At 37.9% G+C, this 26,593-nt stretch overlaps 1 protein-coding gene across 1 annotated transcript in view; it reads left to right on the top strand.

The window, feature by feature from the left end:
• The window catches only part of VPS13B (vacuolar protein sorting 13 homolog B), a 490,950-nt gene that overhangs the window by 238,001 nt on the left and 226,356 nt on the right, over positions 1-26,593 (top strand). The window contains exons 21-23 of the mRNA XM_059815701.1: positions 2,059-2,186; positions 9,640-9,874; positions 23,468-23,688. Of these exons, the coding sequence (XP_059671684.1) occupies positions 2,059-2,186; positions 9,640-9,874; positions 23,468-23,688 (584 nt within the window). The remainder of the gene's footprint in view (positions 1-2,058; positions 2,187-9,639; positions 9,875-23,467; positions 23,689-26,593) is intronic.

The raw sequence follows: 26,593 nt of genomic DNA, 5'->3' as shown, positions 1-26,593 counted from the left end.
AATTGAGAGAGAATTAGCAGAGTGTGTGTTTCCCAGCAAACAAAACACGGGAGACTGGAGCAAAACCTAGCTTTAGATCCCACTCATGAGGAATGCACTTGTTCATTGACATAGGATGTTGATATTCCCTGCTGGTTGTGCTGTAGAAAATATAGTTTTGCATTGTATTTATCTGTTCATCCTGACCCGAAGCACTCCTGCCTGTGAGATTTCCAGAGTGTCACAGTGACTTTGTATACTGTTCTCACCCTTACCCACACTTGTATTCTGGAGTTCTATGCTCCAGTAACTCTTTTATTTTAATATTTCTTGATACTCAAGCTGTTCCTAATTCTTACCTTGTAATATGTGTAGCGTAGGGCCTGACTACACAGAGGAGATGGTGTGAACTGAGGTAGGGTAAGAAGTTAAAGCAGAACAGCTATTCCTCACTGAAAGTCTTTGTTTGAACTTAATCCATTCATAATGTGGATGGAGTACTCGCTGCATGGCATAAAAGTGTCCACAAGAAAAAATATGATGAAATAGCTACTCCACACTGCTTCTCCATATGAACAATTTACTTGTTTGTCTTTCCAGCACAGCTGACAACAAACAATACTGAAATGTCATGTTTTTTACATTCCCATGATCTAATTTTCATTCTTTGTCATTCTAATAGATCCATAATTGGAGCCAGGAATATCTGAGAGGACTAATTATAATTATACTGCAGCCATAAAATTTCTCTTTCACTGTTTTGACCACCTCCATTCTTGAATCTTTTGATTCCCCAACAGTTTAATAAAGTTAATGCTTCTCTTTCTTTTCAGATCATTAAAAATACTATTTGTTAAAGGATTTTGTCTAGAATATTCATCAACTCTTGTCTTTTCTAGCTTTGATGGGAAAAATGTCACTAAGTGACATTAACATTGCACGCTTTTGGCAGAAACTCACTTCTCAGATGTTTCATTTTCAATTCCTTGCATGTTTCCTTGCATGATCAAAACTGACTGAAGACCCAGTGATGCATATCAAGGGGCGTATACTTTTGCTCACTGAGTTCAGTTGATAGCATAATTTTGTTTTAAGAATTTTTCTGTAATTTGTATGCCACAGATTTCTCCTAGCTGTATAATTGGGAGACATAAATTGTCACACTTTTGCTGATTTCAATTTAGTTTAAAATGAAGTCATGAAGACTTCATAATTTATTCCTGCAGTTTTGTCAGCTCAACAACATGTAGGCTAAAACTGGAAATGTTGAAGAAGCTGACAATAATTTGGTGGGTATCCCAAAATGTAAGAAGGGAGGATATTCCGTAAGAGATGAAAGGAGGAACTGTCTTTAATTTGTAGTTGCTAGTTATATCTTCAGTAGTCCTCTTTTGAAGTTCTACTATGCTCATATTCAATTAAATGCTTCTGTTATCTAAAATCTTTTCTTATTCATGTTATTAAATAATTAACAATTTAAGGAAATGTCTCTTTTTACTAGAAAATGTTGAATTTTGCTGAAGTATTTCATACTTTAGTACCTTTAAGCTTGACAAAGTAAGAAAATGGTTTAAATTTTATGCCTTTTTTGGAAGCTTACTCAAGTTTTTGTTAAATGAATTTTTTAAAGAAAACAAATCTAAGGCTGTAATTTAACATGGGCTGTCTTTCATTTCTTACAACGAGTTTAGACAACTGAAACCTTTTTTAGATTACACTAGCCTGTGCATGTGAAAACCTCTTGGATTGCTATTCTGTCACCAAATAGGTTACCACACTTGGAAAACTGTCTTAATTTGCTTAGGTCAAGCATTCTTCATAATATTTTCTTAGCAGTCTATGTTAAAAAAGTTTAAGCATTTCATTTAATTGCATTTCGCACCAGGCTTAATTGATACAGTTGTACTGCGAAGTTTAAAACTAATAATAGACACACTATTATTACGTCCACAGTGAGATACATAGTGAGAGAAAATTTCTTTTAGAATTTAAAATAAGTAATCTTTTTCTTTTGCTACCAGTAAGTATATTACTTAGTTATATATTCTTTGTGTAACTGAGTTTTGATGTTTGCATTAGAATCTCGTCCTTTGTCACTTCCTGTGAAAACCATGCTGAACTCATCTGAAAGCTGCAGAAGTCCTGAAGAAAGAATGAAGGAATTTATTGGAATAGTGTGGAATGCAGTTAAGTGCCTTACACTTCAGGTAAGATGAAAAGGAAGTGGGGAAAAAAGCTATGTCTTTCCAAACTTTATGATACTTTTTATGCATCCTAGTGCTTTTTATTAGAGGGTTTTTAAAGGAGCTCCCAAGTTTTATTATCTTATTTCAGTAGTTTCAAAGTCTTAGAGAATGAAAAATAGATTTTTGGTAAATTAAGCAAAGAATGCTTTTGGTTTAGAATATTAATTTTCAAAATACTTTTTTATATCTAAAGGGAAGATCCTTAAAAAAATTATATGAAGAAAAAATGCTTGTGACACTTTTCTGTATTATAAGCATAGCTATAGACCTTTTTATCCATAGTTAGATTTGCAGAATACATTCCTTTCTAAAAATATTTGAGGAAAGTGTGTATGATAAATACATTTTTGGCATGTATGATACAATATGATGTTATACAGTGATGGCTCAGCTGCTTACTTTTCTACCTCTTCATAAAGGACAAGTAGATGACCACTTGGATTGAACCATTTCATCCTAGACTGCTTTAGATTGTGACCGCTGATCAGTAAAAGCAGAGTTTTCATGTAGTAGTATATATGCATGCTATACACAAAAAAGGCCACGCTGGAAGTTCAGTGTTAAGATTGTGTGATCAAATACTAGATGGCTTAGAAATGCTAGAATTAGGACTCTATTCTGCCAAGTATATATCAAGTACCTGCTTAGAAATTACCCTAACTTAGAATTATTATAATCTGTGCCTTTTGAACAGGACATTCTATGAGATTGGTATTTTATGGTATACCAGCATATAGTAGCAAAACTGGTTTTGTGTTAAAATAAAATTAAAAAAAAATACAAAAAGCCCCTATTTCTGAGAGAAAGTAGTCTATGAATGCCTGTTCCTTCTTCCTACCGAGAAATATATTGATTTGTATACAGGCTTATCCCAGAACCTGTGTCTGTTTTACTCTTCGTTTATGCAGAAAGTACTTTGGGTTCAAAATACTCGAAAGTTTTAAAGTTTAAGTTTTGCCTGAAAAAGAACTTCAGACTTGTGGCTTGATTGCAGAACATACTGAAGTTGAAGAGATGCTTTCTATTAACTCTATTTAGTTTTCAGCCAGCTCTTTCATCATTGTTTCATGAGTATTTTGCTTGTTTTCCTTTCTTTTTTAATGTTGTCACCACTGGAGATTAAAGTGGCTACATAAGGAGAGTCAAGAGAGATAATTGGTAAGCTGTTTGCAGGAAGCAGCGTGTTTTGGTATGTGTCTGGGTGGTACCTGGCACAATGAGACTCCCTATATAAATGAGGCCTACAGTTTGACTCATAGTAAAAATAGTAATATAATAATGAGGATGATGAAGAGCTGGATCCTTTATAAATGGGGAAAACTGAATCAGGACTAAGATATTCTGCTCGTACATGAGCAACCAGCAAAGTGAATTTGTTTCAAAGAATGGTTAAGATACTGACCAGCTAAAAATAAAGTTTGCCTGTTACCAAATAGAAAAAAAAAAAAAGTTGTGTTCAAACTAGTGGGTTGTTTTGTGGATACGAAAGCTGATTATAGTGATAGGCACATGTTTTCCCAGAGAGTACTTTGTAAAAACATCGCTGCTCTGACATAATGCACTCGTGGGTTAGAGCTAATGCTGGCAGAGGATTTTTTTGTATTAGGTACTCTTTCTGGTGTCTGAGGTTCTAGATTTATTACTTCTTACAGTGTTCTTTGGTTAAGGTACTCATGCTTTCAATTGTCATCATTATGAATATGAAATTACATTTTTAGTTTTAACCTATGTTGAAATTAAATAGCCCTATGAATTCATGCAGCAGCTTCCACACTTCAGGTAAGTTTCATCTTTATGCTTTGATCATAGTTAGTAAAGTGTATGCCAATATCTTGCCAGAAGGACATTACATGTTAGCAGTGAAAAGTTTCAACGGACTCCAAGGAAACACCCCAGGAGAAGTCCAAGAACATGCTTCCGAACAAAAACGTGGTAGTCCTTCTCAGTGAAATATGAAGGATTTATAGATATGCTTGCTGTTCTTTTTATTATTGCTGGTAGTCCCTATGTCTATTTTATTTAAATATATTTTTCAAGATGCAAATGTAGCTTTTTTCCTTCAATACCAGCTTAAATGGGAAAGCTGAAATTTGTGCAAGGCACTGTATATAGAGGATAAGAAGATGAGGGTTATGACTCTGGTTTTCAATTCAAGTACAGTATGATATATTTATTTTATTATACATAATATGATTTTATTAAACACATAAATATATTTATATGTTAAATTCATACAGATTTTCTGTATTTTATTACCATTTGGCATGAAAAAGGCAAATTACTAGAATATTTTGTCTGGTTAAATACTGGAGCACTTAGACTCTAAGGTTTTTTCTAAAGCTATTTTCATGTTCCTGGATCTTTTATTAACACAATTGTAGAACAGAAACGTCTATAGTTGTCATCAGATAAAACAGAACTTCATACCTTAAAATCATCGAAGGATTATTCTTTTAGTGGAAGTTTGAGTAAGTAAATGTGTTTGGAACCAAAGTAACTGAAAAGGGGTTTTTTTGATCCAAAGCTGGTACTTGCTTAGCCCTAGCCCTGGCTTGCTCATGATAGAATATTGCATGAAGATTTTGTGCATTGGAATTGTGGTAAGTTATTAGTATTTTAAGTGAAAAGACTTTCATGCTTAACTATAAAAAGTTGTTTTTATTATTTAGTTGTTGTAGAATTTTATATGCAGCCTTGAAGTCTTTTTGGCAGTTACTCTGTGTAGGAGGCTAATATTCACTTTTCATGTGTTCTTCATATTAATAGTCGCTAAAATTGTGGAGCAGTATAAACACAATTATTTTTAATTGGTTGTTAATGTTGAATTCCAGTGAGAATAATGAAGAATCTGTATTAAAAGCAAATTAATTAATGAGTAATGTTGCAATGAATGCCAACTAATTATTACATATAAAACTTAACCAGATATTCCACATGCCTTTAAATATCCCTGAAATTATTTGAAAAAATGAGTCTGCTTCCTGAAATTATTGAAAGTAGTATTTTCTTTAAAGCATATAACTTGTACAGAATTTTAATCAAAGTGAAACATTGATTGAAAGAACAGAAACGTAAGGATAAGATTGACTAGAGTTCCTGTTCTTTGAACAGTGGTCTTTATTCATAGGTCAGGAAGAGATTCTGTGACTTGTATCTTAGCAGTTACAGCTATCAGCAGTTATTCAGCAGTTACAAGATAGGATGATTTCTTAAGTTGGTTACTTACCACAAGCTGACAAAAAATGAAATTTTCCATAACTAAATAAAAACTTTTTAAAATCAAGCTTTCTTAGAAAAGAATAGGAATACTATGTAGTGCTAAGACATTGTGTTTTAAGTGGTCGAAGAGAATGCAGCTGATCCTTGTTATACTCGTTTGTACGTACAGGTAGCCTGCTCTCTTAGTTCTCTTAGTCATGTGCTCTGCTTTCCATTTATATAATCTTTAATTTTTGTCTAACTTTGAAATGTGAATTTCTGGCCTGCCTTTTTAAATTCTAACAAACAGTGCATGTCTGGCTCAAGTGCAGATAGTCTAACAGGGTAGAGCTAATTTGGATGTCAGAGGCTGAGGTATGGTCTTATTATAGTGACCACACCAGAACCCCTACATGAGACGTGTCGTGGTGATTCTTTGCAGTTTTGGGAGTCATTGTGAGATTATTCTGTATCTGAAACTTCCCAGAAAAAACACATTAGCCTTTCTGCTGAGAGCATATGATGGATGATTATCAATGTGGAGAGAGGCCATTTCCCAGGAGACACCTTTTTTTATGAGTGTCACCTTGTGGGACATCTTCAATGCTTCTAATTGGTTTATATAGCTATAAAATGTGGGTTAGGGAAGGGAATCTCCTTATAGTATCACTATCATGAAAGGCTGTAAAAACTCTTGTACAACCTGTCCCTCTTCATTGCACTTGTGCAGGATAACTATGGCCTGTCACTTGTTCTGGTTCACTCCCTCCTACCCACCCTCCTCAGTCAGGAAGACCTAATTCTTCTGCAGTACGTATGTCACTGTTCTCTCTATCGAGCAACATTCTCGTTTTATAAAACATGAATTAAAAATACTCCATTTATTCCAGTAGCTTAATACTTTCCTTTTTATACAACAGAGATCTTAGTCATTGCACTTTTTTAGGCTTATAAATTAGTAAAAGCTTAGAGCAGTATGCTTTGTTTAACTTCTTAAAAGTAGAAGGGAAAATACTGCTTACTTCATTAGTTTCTCATTAGTGTACATTACTTAGCATGTATAGGCCTTGACATAATAGAAATTAAAATAGGGGGTGATTCTGTTTCAAGAATTTGTAATAATTCCTTCTCTTTAACACATGAATGTGTTCAGTATTGGCAAAAGAACACGTTGCTACCAAAACTGAAATAAGATCCTTGAAACAGAAAGGATGTTGCCATGGAAAAATGAAGTAACACTCAGTGCAGCTGCGAAGCATTAATGAATAGGATATTTTTTTAAAACATCATTTGTGTTTGGTGTGGCTTGGAGGGTCCCAACCAGATGGTTTCCATGAACAGGATCTGACCCCCAGCTTGAGGACTTCTTACTGGCAGATTACTTCATTTTCTTTCCCTTGGATTGTCAGATCCTTACATTAATGTAAGATTTACTGCTGCAGGTTTATATTCAGTTACATAAATCAGTCACATTTTACATTAAATTCACAATTTTAGACACACAGTTTAACAGTTATTTAAAAAGTGTAAAAAGATTTATATGATAGCTTTAATATATGCTATTGATGTAGTTTAATTTTAAGATATTTGGATTACATATATTTTAAAGCACTTTCCGATTGGTGAAGCAATCTGTAGCACACATTCTCACTTTTGTCCGACATATAATGCCATCATTTTAGGTGCACTCTTCCATTCCTTCACTGGAACTTGTTGTTAGACAGATTTCCAGATTCCGTCAGATAAACATACACAGATTCCATTGAAGTTGATAGTTGTGTGTAAGCAGAATCTGCCTTTCAGAAGTTAAACAGGTGCAATTCAATTTTGCACTTACTGGGCCCTTCTGCATCCAAGTTGGCAATTTCTTATGTAATTATAGTATTTGTATGATTTGCCCTAAAATGTGGAATTGCCATATGTTCATTGTGTTGGCCTTTGAAATCCTTCAATAATGTTTTGCAAAATTCATTCATTTATATAAAACGTTAAATGAAACACAAGTAAGCAAACCATATCTGTAAGCAAATCTGTAATATTACATATGGAGGGCCTGTTGCTACATGTAAACCCCACCAAAATTCATGGTCCAACTCCCATTCAGTTTTTGAATATGAATGACAAAGTAATGCATATGTAAACAGGAATTTCCCTCAGGCTTTTGAAGGAGTGAAACTGTTGTGATTCCACTTCAATATTCTTGATACGGCAAAGTAAAATAAACCAAAAATTATCTGAAGAACTTGTCTTCAGTACAAAGCTGTACTGAACTGTAAATTAAGTGTAAAAACTCTACTGAGTATTGAGATCTCTTCTCGGGAGTACTTTGTAAAACATCTCCTATAGATCCTGCTGCTGGTAATGCGATGAAGTAGAGTATCTCTCCAAGTTGGTGGAATTTTTGGATTATTATTACCACATGGTTTGTATATCCAGGCAGCATTTGATGTTATTCATCATGGATATATATATGAAGAATGGATAATTTGTTATAAACTGTTTATGCAGCAAATGCACTGATAAAACAAAAGTTATACTGATCATAAGTTCTTTTGTCATCTATTTATCATTATCCCACAATAGCTTGACCTGCAACCTATTACTAATAAACCAGAAAACGATCTAATGTGTCACTGTAAAAATCTTTGCAAATTGACCCAATGACTAATTTACCAGTCAAAAAAAATAATATCCAAATCTATTACATCTGTAACAATAGACTGTTGCTTTTCATCCAGTATAAATAAAGTACACTCGGCAACCTTGGATCAATAAACTACTTATCAAAGATGTAATTAACTTCATTTTACAGCTCAAACACTTCTAAAACTAGAAACAAACACAGACTTCACGTAACAATGTATTTATTTTTGCAAAATTCTACTTATATTTTTCTGCATTGAATTCTTGTCAGTTCGTCTAAGCAAAAGGGCACAAAAATGCTGAAATAAAGATGAATATCTGTGTTCTCCTCACTAGGCTGGCAAAATACTTCTGGTGCTAAGGAATTCCAGCTCTATTGCAAATCACTATTGCAGTCTTGAGGGACTATTAGCCTTCAGGGGAGGGTATGGAGTACAAACCTTGGTTATCAGTTTTAAGCTGTGACGTATTCTTTAATGATGTCAAATTGAAAGATTCTGTTACATAAGTTTACAGCAAACAAATGTTCTTTTATCACAGCTACAAATGACACTTTGTGTCCAACATTTTGTACACTAGACTTTTCCAAACTATTGCGAAGAAATGAACTGAATCATAGTTTGTACTCGCTTAACAAACAAAGTGTTCAAGTGTGCAGGCTGTTAAGGCTATTTGATATCCAGGTGCAGAATATTACTTGTAAGGGCCAAGAAAGACTAACAGTCTGCAGCTTGCACTACTTCTGAGTTAACAAGTTGTGATGAGTTAAGTTCTTGGTTTGGGCTTACTCAGCCTTGCTAGAAGCTCATAAGGAGATGGCAGAATGGTCAGAAACGTTTCAGAATAACAGCATTGCTTGAAAATAAAGAACAAAAAAGTGCTATTTCATATGAAACCATATGCACTACTTCTGATTTGCAATGAAAACAGTACAAAAGCTGTATAAACTTTGTGAACTTTATTCGTTTCTCTTTGTGTATGTATGCACCTATCCATTTGTTTTAAAGTCATTTTTTCACTAAAGTTTGTATTTTTACTAGTTTATCTGATGATTAACCTTTTTGTACATGCTCATTGCTGTTGACTACAAAGTAAAGACAGAATTTTCCCTGAAATAGGTCTTTATAGAAGTTTTTATAGAAAGGAGCAGCATATAAAATGTTGGTTAGTTCTAGAGGCTTAACTATTGCTAACAAAAGCTAATGAACTGCAAAAAGAGGGCTTTCTCAGCTTTATTGTGAGAACATTTTCTGACTCAATTACGCTTCTTGTAAAAAGCTGTTGAAACGTAGATAGATGTGTGTTCGGTTTATATGGCAACACCTTTCTGATCAAATTTACAGACCAAAATCACACTTTTTCTTTCCTCCCATAATCATAATTTGCAAGAGTATATTATTTTCCAGGATTTTGTGTCGTCTTTCCTCTTATATCAACTGAAAGCTAGGATATTTTCAATCAACTGTGATGGATGAGTAACTTGAGATTTTGTACCAATATGAATACCTCCACATCAGGGGGGAAAAAATGGTAATCTGTTTCTGAGAAATCTTTCTTGGCTTTGTTTTTTCAGCTTGAAGTGCAATCTTGTTGTGTATTCCTTCCGAATGGCAGCCTGCCTTCCCCAAGTACTATTGTATCAGGCGACATTCCCGGGACTGTGCGAAGCTGGTACCATGGGCAGGCCAGTATGCCTGGCACACTTGTCATCTGCTTGCCCCAGATAAAGGTTATGAGTGCCGGACACAAACACATGGAACCATTGCAGGAAATACCATTTGTTGTGCTGAGACCTATCCTGGAAGAAGGTAGTGCGATAAACTCAAAAAAGCTTACTCTTTAATTTCCATTTTTAACTGTTACGAAAATTATCTTCATTTTATTTTGAAAACTTCTGATGTTGTGCTGCTTTTTTAGCAGTATGTTAAGTATTATTGATGGCTAGAAATACTAATGACAAAGTTTGCCCCGTGGAGATCAAAGTGAAACTCATCATCAAAGAGCTAGTTCTGTGATATGTTTTGTATGTCTGTTGAAGCCAAAAGAGTTCAGAAGTGCAATTTTTACCTTCATTGGTTTTGTCATTTGAGTTACTGTGTAGCCACAGTTGGTTTGACACAACAGGAGGGGGGAGTGAGCAGTGAGTTGTGAATTCCAAGACAGAATGAAGGCACGTTAGGAAAAACTTCTCATGTCACCTTTGCTGGCAAAAAAAAAAAAAAAAAATCTTGGATCTAACATTCAGACTGGACATTAGGAAAAGGTTCTTCGCTGAGAGAGTGGTCAGTCACTGGAACAGACTCTCCAGGGAAGTGGTCACGGCACCAACCCTGTCAGAGTTCAAGGAGCATCTGGATGATGCTTTTAGTCATACGGGTTAGTTTTAGGTAGTCCTGTGAGGATCAGGGAGTTGGACTCAATGATCCTTATTGGGTCCCTTCCAACCTGGGATATTCTGTGATTCTATATAAGATGAGAAAAGAAATTCATAAGTATAGCAGACTATCAAAAGAAAAGGATGAGACTTTATTGGTCATAATGATAGGTAACAATTGTGTTCTGTTTTGTGTCTATAGGGATTGTAGCAAAGTTTTTATAGAGATTTGAAGAAAACAATTGACAAGATTTGTATGGGTGTTTATGCGGGGATGCTCTTGTGCATAGGCTAAGGTTGAGAAAAAGTCGGTAGTTCTTATTTGAAAGCTAATATTTGATAGAGTTTTGAGTTGTAGACCAATTTGAGGCAAGAGTCAGCTTTTAACATTCCACAACTGATCAAGAAATGAAAGGAGGGGATAAGCTGTAAAGGACCTAGCAAGTAGAAAAAAAGCTGCTTATGTTAAGTATAATTTTTTTAAAAATAGAGCCCTTAGAAATGATCAAAGTAAATGGTAAATGGATTTGCAGCAGTATTCTGAAGGAATACTGATGTAAAAATCTTGTTCTACAGAGTCAGTTAGCCCCATGCATTATGACTACCTCTATTAAGAAAAAAAGGAGGGTAAATGTCATAGGCAATTCCCTTCTGAGGGGAACAGGGCCCAATATGCCGACCAGACCCAACCCACAGGGAAGTCTGCTGCCTCCCTGGGGCCCAGGAGAGAGATGTTACTAGGAAACTCCATTGTCTGGTATGGCCCACTGATTACTACCCGCTGTTGGTTGTGCAGGTTGGCAGAGACGAGGTTGTGCAAAGAAGTCTTAAGAGCGATTAAAAGGGACTTCAGAGCGCTGGGGCAAGTGGTTGAAGGATCAGGAGCAGAGGTAGTGTTTTCCTCAATCCCTTCAGTGGCAGGGAGGAACACTGAACGGAACAGGAAAACACACCTGGTTAACATGTGGCTCAGAGGCTGGTGCCATCGGCGGAATTCTGGGGTTTATTGACCATGGGGTGGTTTACACGGCACCAGGCCTGCTGGCAGCCGATGGAGTTCAACTGTCCCCAAGAGGGAAAAGGATTCTCGCTTATGAGTTGGCGAGCCTCATCAAGAGGGCTTTAAACTAGATTTGAAGGGGGAAGGGGATGAAGCCAGTCTCACTAGAGATGAGCCTAGGGGTGGCATGCCAATCTTGGGACCGAAATCGATAGCCCAACTCAAGTGCATCTACTCCAGTGCACGCAGCATGGGCAGCAAAGAGGAGGAGCTGGAAGCTATTGTGCAGCAGGACAGCTATGACTTAGTCACCACCACAGAAACATGGTGGGATGACTCACATGACTGGAGTGCTGCAATGGATGGCTATAAGCTCTTCAGAAGGGATAGGCAACAAGGAGTGGCGGTGGGGTGGCTCTGTATGTTAGGGAGTGTTTTGATCGTATAGAGCTCAACGATTGTGATGATAAGGTCAAGTGCCTCGGGGTAAGGATGAGGGGGAAGGCAAGCAAGACAGATATCCTTCTGGGGGTCTGTTATAGACCACCCAGCCAGGATGAAGAGGCAGACAAAGCATTCTACAAGCAACTGGCAGAAGTCTCACAAACTCTTGTTCTTGTGTGGGACTTCCAACTTACCGGACATCTGCTGGAGCAGAGAGGAAACAGTCTAGGAGGTTCCTGGAGTGTGTGGAAGATAACTTCCTGACACAGCTAGTAAGCGAGCCTACCAGGGGAGGTGCCCTGCTTGACCTGCTGTTTACGAACAGAGAAGGACTGGTGGGAGAAGTGATGGTCAGAGGCCATTTTGGGCTTAGCGACCATGAAATGATAGAGTTCTCAATTCTTGGTGAAGTAAGGAGGGGCCTCAGCACAACCACCACCATGGACTTCTGGAGGGCAGACTCTGGCCTGTTCAGGACAATTGTTGAGAGGGTCCTTTGAGAGGCGGTCCTGACGGGCAAAGGGGACCAGAAAGGCTGGACATTCTTCAGGAAGGAAATCTTAAAGGCGCAGGAGCAGGCAGTCCCCATGTGCCCTAAGAAGAGCCGGCGGGGAAGACAACTGGCCTGGATGAACAAGGAGCTTTTGCTGGGACTCAGGAAAAAACGGAGAGTTTATCACCTTTGGAAGAAGGGGCAGGCAACTGAAGAAGAGTACAAGGATCTCGTTAGGTCACGCAAAGAGGGAATTAGAAAGGCAAAAGCCCAGCTTGAACTCAAATCTGGCCCTGGTCATGAGGTATAACAAAACATGTTTTCACAAATAACAACAAAGAGAGCCGAGGAGACTTTCCATCCTTTATTGGATGCAGGGGGAGAACATTGTCACCAAGGATGAGGAAAAGGCTGAGGTACTTAATGTCTTCTTTGCCTCAGTCTTTAATAGCCAGACCAGGTATCCTCAGGGTATTCAGCTCCCTGAGCTGGAATACAAGGATGGAGAGCAAAATAAACTCCCCATGATCCAGGAGGAAGCAGCTATGTCACCCGGACACTCACAAGTCTATGGGGCCTGATGGCATCCACCCAAGGGTGCTGAGGGAGCTGGCGGAGGAGCTTGCCAAGCCGCTCTCCATCATTCATCAACAGTGCTGGTTAACAGGGGAGGTCCCAGATGACTGGAGGCTTGCCAACGTGACACCCATCTACAAGAAGGGCCAGAAGGAGGATCTGGGGAACTCCAGGCCTATCAGCCTGACCTCAGTGCTGGGGAGGATTATGGAGAGGTTCATCTTGAGGGCACTCACAGGGCACGTGCAGGATAACCAAGGGATCAGGCCCAGCCAGCACGGGTTCGTGAAAGGCAGGTCTTGCTTGACCAACTCCTTCTATGACCAGGTGACCGGCCTAGTGGATGAGGGAAAGGCTGTGGATGTTGTCTACCTGGACTTTAGTAAAGCCTTTGACACTGTCTCCCACAATATTCTCCTGGAGAAGCTGGCGACTCGTGGTTTAGACAGGTGCACTCTTCGCTGGGTAAAAAACTGGCTGGACGGCCGAGCCCAGAGAGTTGTGGTGAATGACACTACTACAGCATGTGGTGTATGCTGTAGTCAAATCCAGATGGCAACCAGTTACAAGCGGTGTCCCCCAGGGTTCAGTTTTGGGGCCGGTCTTGTTTAATATCTTTATTGGTGATCTGGATGAGGGGATCAAGTGCACCCTCAGCAAGTTTGCAGACGACACCAAGTTGGGCGGGAATGTTGATCTGCTCGAGGGTAGGAAGGCTCTGCAGAGGGATCTGGACAGGCTGGATCAATGGGCCCAGGCCAATTGGATGAGGTTCAACAAGGCCAAGTGCCGGGTCCTGCACTTGGGTCACAGCAACCCCATGCAACGCTACAGGCTTGGGGACGAGTGGCTGGAAAGCTGCTCCGAAGAAAAGGACCTGGGGGTGTTGACTGACAGCCGGCTGAAGATGAGCCAGCAGTGTGCCCAGGTGGCCAAGAAGGCCAACGGCATCCTGGCCTGTATCAGAAAGAGTGTGGCCAGCAGGAGCAGGGAGGTGATCGTGCCCCTGTACTCGGCGCTGGTGAGGCCGCACCTCGAATCCTGTGTTCAGTTTTGGGCCCATCACTACAGGAAGGACATTGAGGTGCTGGAGCATGTCCAGAGAAGGGCAACGAAGCTGGTGAGGGGTCTGGAGCACAAGTCTTATGAGGGGCGGCTGAGGGAACTGGGGTTGTTCAGTCTGGAGAAGAGGAGGCTGAGGGGAGACCTTATCGCTCTCTACAGTTCCTGAAAGGGGTTTGTGGTGAGGTGGGTGTTGGTCTCTTCTCCCATGTAACTAGCGACAGGACAAGAGGAAGTGGCCTCAAGTTGCACCAGGGGAGGTTTAGGCTGGATATTAGGAAAAATTTCTTTACTGAGAGAGTGGTGAAACACTGGAACAGGCTGCCCAGGGAGGTGGTGGAGTCACCATCACTGGAGGCGTTCTAGGAACGTGTGGACAAGGCACTTCGGGACATGGTTTAGTGGGCATGGTGGTGTTGGTTGATGGTTGGACTTGATGATCTCAAATGTCTTTTCCAACCTTAACGATTCTGTGATATTCATATGAAAAATTACGTATTGGAAATAGGTGAGGCATGTATCCCTAACAGTCTTGAGTCTTGGGGTTTGGGTTTATTTTAATGGCGTCCATGAGCTCTAGCCTCATAACCAAGTTTAAAATTTCATGGAGATGCCAGTTGTTGTGGTTTAACCCCCGTAGGTTTAATCCCAGCTCAGCCCCACACAGCCACTCACTCACTCCCCGCTAGTGGGATGGGGAGAGAATTGGAAGGGTAAAAGTTAGAAATCTCACGGGTTGAGATAAAGACAGTTTAATGGGTAAAGCGAAGGCTGCACGTGCAAGCAAAGTAGAATAAGGAATCAATTCTCTGCTTCCTATCGTCAGGCAGTTCAGCTGTTTCCGGGAAAGCGGGGCACTCTTGCATGTAACAGTTACTTGGCAAGACTAATGCCATAACTCCGAATGTCCTTCCCCCTTCCTCCTTCCCCCAGCTTTTATTGCTGAGCATGATGTCATATGGTATGGGATATCCCTTTGGTCAGCGGGGTCAGCTGTCCCAGCTGTGTCACCTCCCAACTTCTTCAGCACCCCCAGCGTACTTGCTCTTGGCGGGGTGTGAGAGGCAGGAAACACCTTAACATTGTGGAAGCACTGCTTAGCAGTAACTAAAATATCCCCATGTTATCAACACTCTTTTCATCACAAATCCAAAACATAGCACCATACCAGCTACTATGAAGATAATGAAGTCTATACCAGCCAAAACCAGTACATTGGTGTACAGTTAGTTCATCATTGTATTCCTGAACTATATTATTTGGAAAAATTGTTGCTGTTTTGTGTATTTGTTCTAAGATGAAGAGATGGAGATGCAGCAATTGTTCCATTGCTTTTGTTCCATTTTCTGGGAAAGCTATTCTGTTTTCTGCATACTTATTGCTGAAAGATAAACAATTATAAAGGGTATGCTGTGAAAAATTAAGTCAAAAGCATATTCAAGAGCTACTCCTGCTCCTGCCATCTGAAATTTGTTTGGATTTGTGTTTTCCCTCTACCTTTGTTCTGCCACTTACACTGGATCCTTGTCCTCCTTCCTGTATTTTACCTTAACTCACAGCAACAAAAATAAAATTCTGGTTTTTAATACTGAAAGTCATATTAGAGATGCTGCAAACCGAAAAGAAAAAAAATAAAAAGGAAAAGAGAGAGAGGGAGAAAGGTATATGTGCTTTTTCCTAATAACTTTCAGTAGGAATGATCTAATTTGCTAATCATAGTGACAGATAAAAGATAAATTTAACCAAAGTCTTTTTGTTTTAAACTGATGATGTAATTTAAACCATTTATGAAAGTAAGAAGTCATTTGAATTTTGTCAAACCCAGATTTGAAGGAAAGATCCTAGTGAGAGAAAAGAATCCCCCTGGTTGGGATAAAGCCTATGGTAAGGAATTTATTTGTGTGTGGCTTTGTGCTCTGGGAATAATGCCAAACAGAAGTTCTCACAATCTTGATATTTTTGATTCTCTAATAGAGCTGTTGCCTTCTCCCCTGCTGAAACCCCCCCTTAAACAGACTATTAAAAATTTTTTTTCAAAGCTTTTAAGTCACCTTCTTTGTTTCTTTCCATGTAGAGGTAAATAATTTTTAAGGAGTTTTATTGGGGGAGTCTCTTAATTTGCATTCTGTCTTTGAACGAGACTTCAGGGACATACCCCCATTCTTCAGACATGTTACCATCTCTCTGAAATTATATTTATTCAACCTTGCATTTCCTGGAAACTATTTTTTGAATAATTCCTTCTTTTATAGAGAAGATATAAGTAAAAGGCTTGTTTACAAAGATGCATTTTTACTTTTAAGAAAGCTGTGTGCTCACTTATATATTTTTCTTATTACATGAAAAACTAAAAGGAGAGGAAAAGGGAGCATAGTTATACTGTCATTTGGGGATATTGCAGCCTACTCAGAGACTTACTGACCTCAAGATGTCAACATACTAAAAAGAGCTTATGCGATATCCCACAATCAGGTCTTTCCATTTGTTTTCAGATTTCTGATACCTTTCTTTTCTGAGGTAATTGTTGTTTACAGGAATACTTAAAAGAACATTTTAAGTAAAGTACTTTCGTTCAGAAACATAATTTAGCTCAGTCATACTAAGTAATTTACGAACAGAAACAGATTTATCTATGTAAAGAACAACATATTCTGTTGAACTGCTGTTAAAGAACAAATACAATTAAATAAGTTCATAAAAAGGTATTAAAGTACATTGTGTTATCTTTATAGTTCAAATCAATCAGATGATCGATCCATAAGGTAGTATTCACTGATGATATTAAATTAGAAACACGGAATCATAGAGCAGCCCAGGTTGGAAGGGACCTTGAATGATCATCTGGTCCAAACTTTTGCGGGAAAGGGAGCTTAGATGAGGTTATGCAGCACCGTGTCCAGTTGCATATTGAAAACCTCCACATCCCTGGGGAGGTTGTTCCAGTGAATGATTGCTCTTACTGTGAAAAAAATTTCTTTCTTATATCAAGATGAAACCTTTCCCAGTGCCACTTGTACCTGTTGCCCCTTGTCTTCTCCTTTTTGGCTCCTTGTGAAGAGGGGGACCTCTGTCCTATTTGTAGCTGCCCTTTAAGTAAAAGAGTTACAAAGAAGAAATTAAATAGTTAGAAATTCAGTTTGAGCAGAACTGAAATGCTTAGAGAACTGCTTAGGGTGATTTGTGACTTTCTGTGCATGCTTGTGTACATCCAACTTCAAATACTTGACAATTCATCTATATATTCTCTAAGTCCCAATCTATAGTGATAGGATAAAATGTGGTAAATTTGCAGTTGGACAAAATATGTTATGATCAGGACTTCTGGACTGCTAAGTGGTCTTCCAAAAATCTAAAATGTTGTAATAGGAAATAAATTGAAGACATGAAGGGAGCTGAAATTTTGCTTTGGATAAAGCACTAAGTTTTAGAGAAATAATGAGAACATTTGGCATCTATGAAATCTTCCTGTGTTTAGAAGTTTACATTTTTAATTATTTTAATTTGGAATCTTTTCCTGGTTTCCACTCATATTTTTAAACTAGTTACTTTTATTTTTTAGTCTGTTCCCCTTGCTTCAATCCTTTCTTTTTTTTTTCTTTTTTTTTTTTTTTAATAATCCTTAGCTGGCACATGTAAAATGCTCATCTTTTGGGTTCATAGCAGTAACTGTTATGATCCATCTTTGTAAAAATGTTTGGTTAGGTCAGATACAGTAAGATACAGATATTTAGGTAAGACAGAGTAAAATACATTTTAGAAACCAGTGTTCAAAATATCTTAAGGTTGTTGATATTGCTAGATATCATATTCATGTTCTTATATCGATAGCAGTATACTGACAATCATGTAAATCACTGTATGCCAAACAGTTAAATCTGCGAGATGGCTTTTATTTGTGAAATCTGACAAATTATATAACCTCACAGATATTTTTTTTTTTTTTTTTTAGCGTATGTTTAAACTCAAATTGTCAAGTGACTTTTAGGGAAATAGAAAATTAGGGCTTCTAGTAGTAGTGTATAAATTAATTATAATGAAGTGTAGTGGTCATAAACTGCTACAATATAATAGAAGCATATATATTTCAACCTGCAAAAGGGCAGTTCAGTGTTTAAAGTAGAGCAGCAATATGTTGACCATTCTTAGAAGTTATCATCTTGTATTAGATTTTAAAAAATGTTCAACTCCAATATATTAACTGAAAAATAATTTCTGTAAATTGTAAGATGAATATCTGACATTCAAAGAGTGTGCTGAGTTTATGTTCAACATCACCATCTGTAAAACATGGTAATTAATTGTGTTTAACTTATCTGTTATGGTTAATGACCTTACAAAATTAGTTCTCACATTTTAGTGACATTGTTCAGTATCTGAATAGCAATGAAGTTCTGCATAAACAACTTGTTAGTGTTGTGTTGAGCTGTTAGAGCTCTCTAGTAGCTGGGTTTAAGTTAGAAAAGCCTGTGTGTTTGTGCTTCCATTTGAAGTCCGTGGAACTAAATCTCATCTGTTGAAAGTGAGCTCTGGGCTTGGGCAGAGCCCTTAGGGCTTTCGACTGGGTGCACATGGGATATGCAACCATACAACTGCTTCCCAGTTGCATGACTGAGAAGAAGTACAATAGTGTCCTAACACGTAATGATTGCAATATCTTTTTCTTTTAAACATTGCATGTCGCTTGAGAATGTAAGCACATTGGAAATCCATGTAAAGACTCTGCAATGTGGTTACAGAAAGGGAAATGAGGACAAGGTAGTCTAGATGCTTTTTGAAGATTGCAAAGGATACCTTTAGCAAGCCTGGGAATAGATGCCAGATCATATGCATGATAAAGCTTTTGTGATCTCTCTCCTACCATTACTTATTTTAAACAAACAAAATTTCTCTTTTGTGCAACTGTCAGCATCGTATACACAACACTGTGTACAACTGCCACTTCTGCAATCTGGTTTTTAAAATAAAGCGAAGTGTTATATAAAAGTGACAGCAAACATATAACAATTATTAGTAGTTAAGTACATTTATCAATATTGTATGTCATGCATATGGAAAGGCTTATAATGAGCATTAACTCTAGCTAAGAAACAAAGTGCATCAAATAACTACCAGAGAAAGTGCTTGCACATAGCAAAAATCTGTAATTATATATATTGGAAAAATAACTCAAACACTCTATAGGAAAGGAGTCTTGTTAAACTATTGCAAATAGCAGATAAATGATGAATGCCAGTTCTTTGAAAATTGTCTGGTGATTGAGTCAGTCAACTGCCAAAGATCTGAAAGTGTTATTTATAAATTTAAAAAGTTATCGAAGTAGTTGAAATATCTTAATGAATACATTTTCAAGTTTTTAAAATCAGTAGCGAAGTTTGAAAAAATTTAAAAATAAGGATTTATGAGAGTGGTAGATCAGGAATTAACCAGAATCTTCAACCATAGTAGGGTTTTTTTATGTGTATCTTTTATAATCTTGCCCATAAGAGGTATGGGGTGAGCTCTAGTTTCACTGAAGGCAATGTCGGGTTTATTTATAATATTTCAGCATAAAAGAATCTCTGCAATTAGGTGACAAAACAATAGTATACATGGATATGAAGGTTAGATGTAGAGAAAATATCTGCCACGTGTGGCACTGGCTTTTACTTCCTTCCTACTAATAAATAATTTTTGAAATAAATCCTGTAAACAATGTTGCTTTTGATGTTTAGACACTTTGAATTAATTATTTAAATAGTTTCATAAAACCAATCTGCAATTGAATGCAAGTAAAGTTTTTTTTAAAAACGAGTAAAGCAAACATGTACAACAACAAAACAAGGATTTATCAGGTGGACAGTTCCAGTATAATGTTAGAATGGTCATGTAGTGTGTATGGAGCTGAAGAGGAGATAATTGATGACATTATGGCAAATGTTATAGTTGTAAATTTGCCATATGTTTACTACAATGTTTGTTCAGCATACTGTGGTTTCTGTACATTGGTGAAATTTGATCAGTGTTTTCCTTTTAAGGTAGATAATGTATGGAACATAGTAGAGTTAGTATTCAGTATTTTCTTTGGAGATTCCTTCTTTCTAATCCATGAAATATAAACGATGTTAATTTACTGTGGTGGTCACAGAGAAAAACAAAGTTCATGCATAGTAATTAGAAACATGTCATTAGAGTTGACTTAGCATTTGAATTTTTTCCGTCAATTGCAATTAATATTTTGTATTTCTTGGCTGACTGAACTTGAAAAAAAAATACAGATTGCTAACTACTTTTAAATTTCTAATCTGAAACCTTTCCAAAATACTTTCAAGTTATTTTGGCTGAGCTGAATTCTTTAGTATGCAATAGCTTCCAAGTATACTACTGAAGTTTTCAGTTCTTTCTTAGGATGTGACACATGGACTCTCCTGATACCTATTCCTGACCATGTAAGTTTATTGCTGGTGCCACCTGTGGAAGAAACAATAGAACTCTTATTAATAATATGGTAAAAAGCTGTTTGGATCCAGCTTTATTTTAATTTCAAAACTTTTCTAAAGTTTCTTTTAAATAATCACGGTTATCACTTAATTTGTGCCATTTCTTAGCGATGTGATTTCTCAGCAGGACAGTGTTGACCGTAGGCCACACTAGGCAGCAAACACACTCTCCATATATTGTTTAAATACACTAGTTTGAATTCTTTGTTACCTTGTGAGACTCCAAGGGCCCATCCCAGTGTACATATGTATTTGTCTGCCATCTTTTCTTCTGGTTCTCAAGACTGGCTCCCATGCTTCTGGGGTATTACATTAATTTGGACTCTTCTTACGCATGACTCCAGGCCCAAATCTTGAAAAATAAAACCTTATACCAAATAATCTTCTGAATTTTGATATAGGAAGGAGGACTTTTTTCCTTCTCTTCCTCCAAATGAATGTGCTCTGCACAAAGATGAAGACTGTTTCAGCCCAGGCTGAGGTTTGTGGATGCTCACCAGCCTGCTGTGTTTGGATCTGAGAGTGCATCCAGCCACTTTTATGTTACTTTGAATTGGGGCAGGCAGCTTCTCTTCGTGGACTGAAAAGTCACATGCTGGGCACAGACTCTCCATCATTCAAGTGGGGACAAAAAGGCCCAACTTCTTCTGCAGAAAATCTGATAGATGTAATGATGAAGACTTTCTTTAGAGGGGAAAAAAACCCCACCCTGAAATAGTTGTTTTGTTCTTACACTTTTGAGAAAAAAAAAATATCTGTTTCAGGTAAAATGAGAATTACCCATATATCTTTCATTGTCTCATTTCCTTCATTTTCTCTTGAGCATTTTTTGGGTTTTGGTTCAGTGTCTCTTGCAGAGCCTAAATTCTTTCTCCAGGACGCAGTTATGATATGTGGGATTGTATTGGGTTTACACGGCAAGGTTTTGGTAGTGGGGAGGACTGCAGGGGTGGCTTCTGTGAGAAGATGCCAGAAGCTTCCCCCATGTCCAACGCAGCCAGTTCCAGCTGGCTCCAAGACAGACGTGCCGCTGGCCAAGGCTGAGCCAATCAGCGATGTTGGTAGTGCCTCTGTGATAACATATTTAGGAAGGGGAAAAAACCTGCTGTGCAACAGCAGCTGCGAGAGAGGAGTGAGAATATGTGAGAGAAACAGCTATGCAGACACCAAGGTCAGTGAAGAAGGAGGGGGAAGAGGTGCTCCAGGCGCTGGAGCAGAGATTCCCCTGCAGCCCGTGGTGAAGACCATGGTGAGGCAGGCTGTCCCCATGCAGCCCATGGTGGTTAATGTGGAGCAGGTATCCACCCTGCAGCTCATGGAGGACCCCGCCACACTGGAGCAGCTGGATGAGTCCTGAAGAAGGCTGTGACCCTGTGGGAAGCCTGCGCTGGAGCAGGCTCCTGGCAGGACCTGTGACCCCATGGAGAGGAGCCCAGGCTGGAGCAGGTTTGCTGGCTGGACCTATGACCCTGCAGGGGAACCATGTCCGTTCCTGATGGTCTGCACCCTGTGGAAGGAACCCGTGCTGAAGTTCATGAAGAGCTGCAGCCTGTGGGAAGAGGCCATGTTGGAGAAGTTTGTGAAGGACTATCTCCCATGGGTGGGACCCCACGTTGGAGCAGGGAAAGAGTGTGAGGAGAAAGAAGCAGCAAAGACAGCTCATGATGAACTGACCACAACCCCTATTGCCTGTCCCCCTGCGCTGCTTAGGGCAGAGGAGGTAGAGAATTTGGGAGTTAAGTTGAGCCCAGGAGGAAGGGAGGTGAGGGGGGAAGGTGGCTTTACATTTGTTCTTCTTTCTCGTTATCCTACTTTGTTGTTAATTGGCAATAACTTAAATTAATTTCCCCAAGTCAAGTCTGTTTTGCCTGTGATGGTAATTGCTGAGTGATCTCCCTGTCCTTATCTTGACTGATGAGCCTTTCGTCATATTTTCTCTGACCCGTCCAGTTGAGGAGGGGGACGGCTTGGTGGGCACCTGGTGTCCAGCCAAGGTCAAACCCACCACAGGGATTCTGCTTCAGTTTCCGTAGTCTGTGTTCCCCATTCCTTTCAACTCTAGCTGGTAGAGCTGTTGAAGGTTTTCTCTCACTAAAAAGAATTTCTGTTAGCCTTTTAAAGACCTACCCAAATAATTCTTTCTGTGGTCATGCTTTGGCAACTTTTTCTTTTCTTTCCCATCTATTGACAATATAAAGAAAACAGATTATACTGAATTTGCAGCCATTTTGTTGTTCAGCTGGACACTGCCAATTCCTTCACTGATTATTCTTGATAATGATTCATGGCAGGCTGCCAGGCACTTCTCTGGGTAGGTTCCCTCCTAAATATAAGACATGAAGTGATCAGTGTATGTCTGTAGTAATTTGTTCTTACAAAATCCATTACCATTCTGTTCCTAGGAAGTTAAGTGGAGGCAGTGGAAAGAGCTGCACTGTGATCAAGGTCTCACTTACCTGAGCAATGCATTGGGATAGGCTTTATTCTCTGGCACCACTCTGTTGAGATGCAAGCTGTAAATTTTTGGAAGAAAGATAATTCTCCTTTTTAGTATTAATTAAATATGTATAAGTATGTAATGTAAGGAACTGCCTCTGCCATCCATATGCTGAAATAAGTGGGGAGTGGTTTCAGGATACTCCTTAGTTTGAGGAAAATCATATAAAGCAAAAAGAATGTTCTTTAAAGAATATGTTGTACACATTTGTTGACAGTTTGGGGTTAAAATTCCCAATGGATTTCGATTTTTAAAAAGTTGTAAAAAGTTTATTGCTGTTGTTTAGATTTCAAGGTATAGAATGGAATTGATGGTTGAATTATATTTGTGAGAGTTTGGGATGAATTTAATGGTTGTTGATTGCACTTGCTGACTTCTAAGGGGGGTTAGGATAAGGCCTTTACTGAGTTTTGAGAAAATAATAGCCTAGTTTTTATTATGCAATTATTTAACTCTTTTCCCTTCTTTTTAATCATTAGGTGATGCTTTTCCTTGGACTATTAGTCTGCATCATTTCAGTATATATACTCTTCTTGGACAACAGATGACGCTTAATTTAGTGGAACCAATGGGCTGTACTTCTACTTTAGCTGTTACTTCACAGAAAATGCTTGCTTCGGGGCCAGAATCCAGACACTCATTTGTTGTCTGCCTCCATGTCGACCTTGAGTCCCTTGAAATAAAATGCTCCAACCCCCAGGTTGGTATGTTTGATTTATGAAAGGAAATTAAAAATAACTTGATTTAGGTACAATTGATCTGCATTTTGTTGAAGAGGGTCTCTTCTATCTTAACTTTTTTTTAACTGGGCCATCAAGATCAAGGTGCTTAGATTAAGATTTGCTTTGAAGCTCTCTCAAGTTTTGTAATTTAAACTCTCCTCAAAACGTAGTAGCTATAGTATAAATGCATCTTTTGGCCGATGGAGTGAAATGAATTGCAGATGTACCATTAAATGCTATAGTGCTGTTCTGCTGTCACTGTGGATTCATATATTTAAGCAGTTTAATGCAATTTTTTACCATATTTTCATAGAACTAACATTTCTTCAAGCGTAAAATGTTTTTTAGGCAAACAGTGGTATCCTTTAGTAAAGGAAAAAAACCCAGATGAATGTCTGTACACAAAAGTTACCACCTCATTTATGTTTATTAAAAGGCAAAGATGTTGCTAGATTTTCAGAAAGTGCGCCCTGTATCTTACTGACCTGGATCAAGTTTGCTGTAGTTCCAAATAGAGTAGGTTTTCTGTGAAAAATTTTGAGTAATCTTCACTGCAACTTGAATAACACTTTCCTGACAGTTGCCACATTTCCAGTGGTGCTGGAGAGAACACTTGTGTTCTTGGGAATTGCAAATCTGTTGAGGTCTGAGTAGGGCTCTGCATTCGTATGCTGTCTGCTCCAAAGTTTTAGCCTTATGTGAGAGTTTTCAAAGGATGTCATGGACAAAAATGGACTGTTTATTGCTTCCTTTAATAGAAAGAAAGGAAAAGAACATCAAGTATTATAATTTTGATCTGACAGACAGTGCATCACATTTGTAAAGATTTATGGACCTATGGCCTAAGTCTGGGAATACTAAAGCTAAGGTGGCTGGTGTAATTTCAATGTTATCCCTTGTGTGTACTCATTACAATATGTTTCTCAGTTGCATGCAATTTTTCCCTTGCCTCATTCCATGTTCTATGAATGAAACAAGTGTTTTAAACTACGTATTTATTTTATCCTCAATGTGTGGTCTCCTGCCTCATTCACTGCCTTCCATCCAAGTTATTTCTGACTCATTTGCTATATGCCATTGTCTTCTGTACTGGATGGGCTCACGCTCACTAGGAGTGGTAGAGGTTGGTAGAGTGAGACTCACTAGGGTTGGTAGAGTGAGACTGCACACTGGACATGGCAAATTAAAATTGAGCAGCCTCAACAAGGTCTACTCAGACTTGTAAAGCTGTCTGACAGGTGTGTTTGCATGTATAAAGGGCTGTCACTGTGTTATAAATGTGTAAATAGGAAAGGACAAAATTATGATTTTGCTGACAATTTTACATTTTATATTTAAAGACTTCTGAAAGCTTTACTTTGCAACTTTGTGGTATTACCATGATGCTTAATGAATTCATATGCAATAATTTCACAGCCTATGGAAACCTGCCTTATTCTGTATTAGTTTTAATAGAACTGTACAAAATTCATCTTGATATTGCAGCTATTCAGAGAACTGGTAAATATTTTGAGATGTTCCTGTAGCAAAATAGTTTGCTACATTTGATTGGTACGCTCTCAGTGAAATTCCAGAAAATTGTCTGATCAACTCCGATTTTTTTAAATCTCCACTTAATCTCATGGTTAATACATGTAATACATGAATATTATTAATTTATAAGCAGAACGGCATTGTTGTAAGTGGAAGCCTTATCTAAATTTGAGTTGCAAATTAAAAAGAAAAATGGAGTAAAACACATTTTCAAGCTTTCCTACTGAAGTGTGATCAAATAATTTGTTTTGCAAACTGTAAGAAGATATTTGCATTAAAAAATTTAAATTGTAAGCCCCATGTAAATAATATTACCAGTATAGTGAAATGTTAAAATGAAGCTGTACAGTGGAATATCAGACCAAATACTGCTGTCTTAAAGGATGCCCTTATACACCGTGTTGTATTTGTTTACTGAACTATTATAATGACGAAAAGGATGCGGACAAATTATTTGAATTCAGTGAAGGTTCTTGAGCTGTACTTTCTCCCTTACATCTGCCTTACTTGTCCTTTCTGCTTTACTTATGCAAAAGGGGGAAAAAACCATCAGTCATCTTTAACCAGATGTTCAAGAACAGAAGATGGAAAATACAATTACATAAACAGCATTTGATAGTTATAAATTCACTTGGAGCAACTGTGAAATTTGATTCTTTAGAATGACGGGCTGTATTTTGTGTATAGATGACAGCCTTAAAGTAGGTGATACTTAGTTAATTTGTTAAATGGTAGCACAGGTGAAGTATTTTACTATATGACTATTGTGATTTAATATAAAACCATGTTCTGATGGTTGTATCTCTTTAAAGTCAATAGATACTTCCAGTGTGCAAAATTGCCGGGATACTGCCGTTTGTTACAGTTTTCAATTTTGTAGTAATGTGTTATTTTTTAAGTATAAAATGCTGCAACATATTGAACTTAACAGATTTTGCCAAGTAGTCAGTGGGGTCTTACTGAGTTATGTGTGGTTTTGCTGGGGAGGGAGTAGAAGCAGCGAGAGAGGGAAACTCTTCTTAACAAATACTGGCAGAGTTATTCCTATTTTTGTCATACCATTTTTCTTCTCTTGAACAGAATGTACTAAAAATGATTATTATGTATTAGCTGTTATGCTCAAAAATACTTGTAAAGGAGAGAGGCCTTACACTTACATTAGCTCTTCTAATATAATCAGAAATGGATTTTCAAAATCTTAAGACTACTCACTTGAAAAAGTGCAACCAACGAAAGAAGTAGAAGTCCTTCCATTTTAATGAGTAACAACCAATGGAATAAAATCAAGTGTATTGAAAATAATCAAAGACATAACTTCAGCCCTTTATCTGAAGTTTAAAAATTTTATTT

The sequence above is a fragment of the Gavia stellata genome, chromosome 3 (genome assembly GCF_030936135.1).
Source record: "Gavia stellata isolate bGavSte3 chromosome 3, bGavSte3.hap2, whole genome shotgun sequence".
NCBI classification, from domain to species: domain Eukaryota; kingdom Metazoa; phylum Chordata; class Aves; order Gaviiformes; family Gaviidae; genus Gavia; species Gavia stellata.
This window is presented reverse-complemented; position numbering and strand designations above follow the sequence as displayed.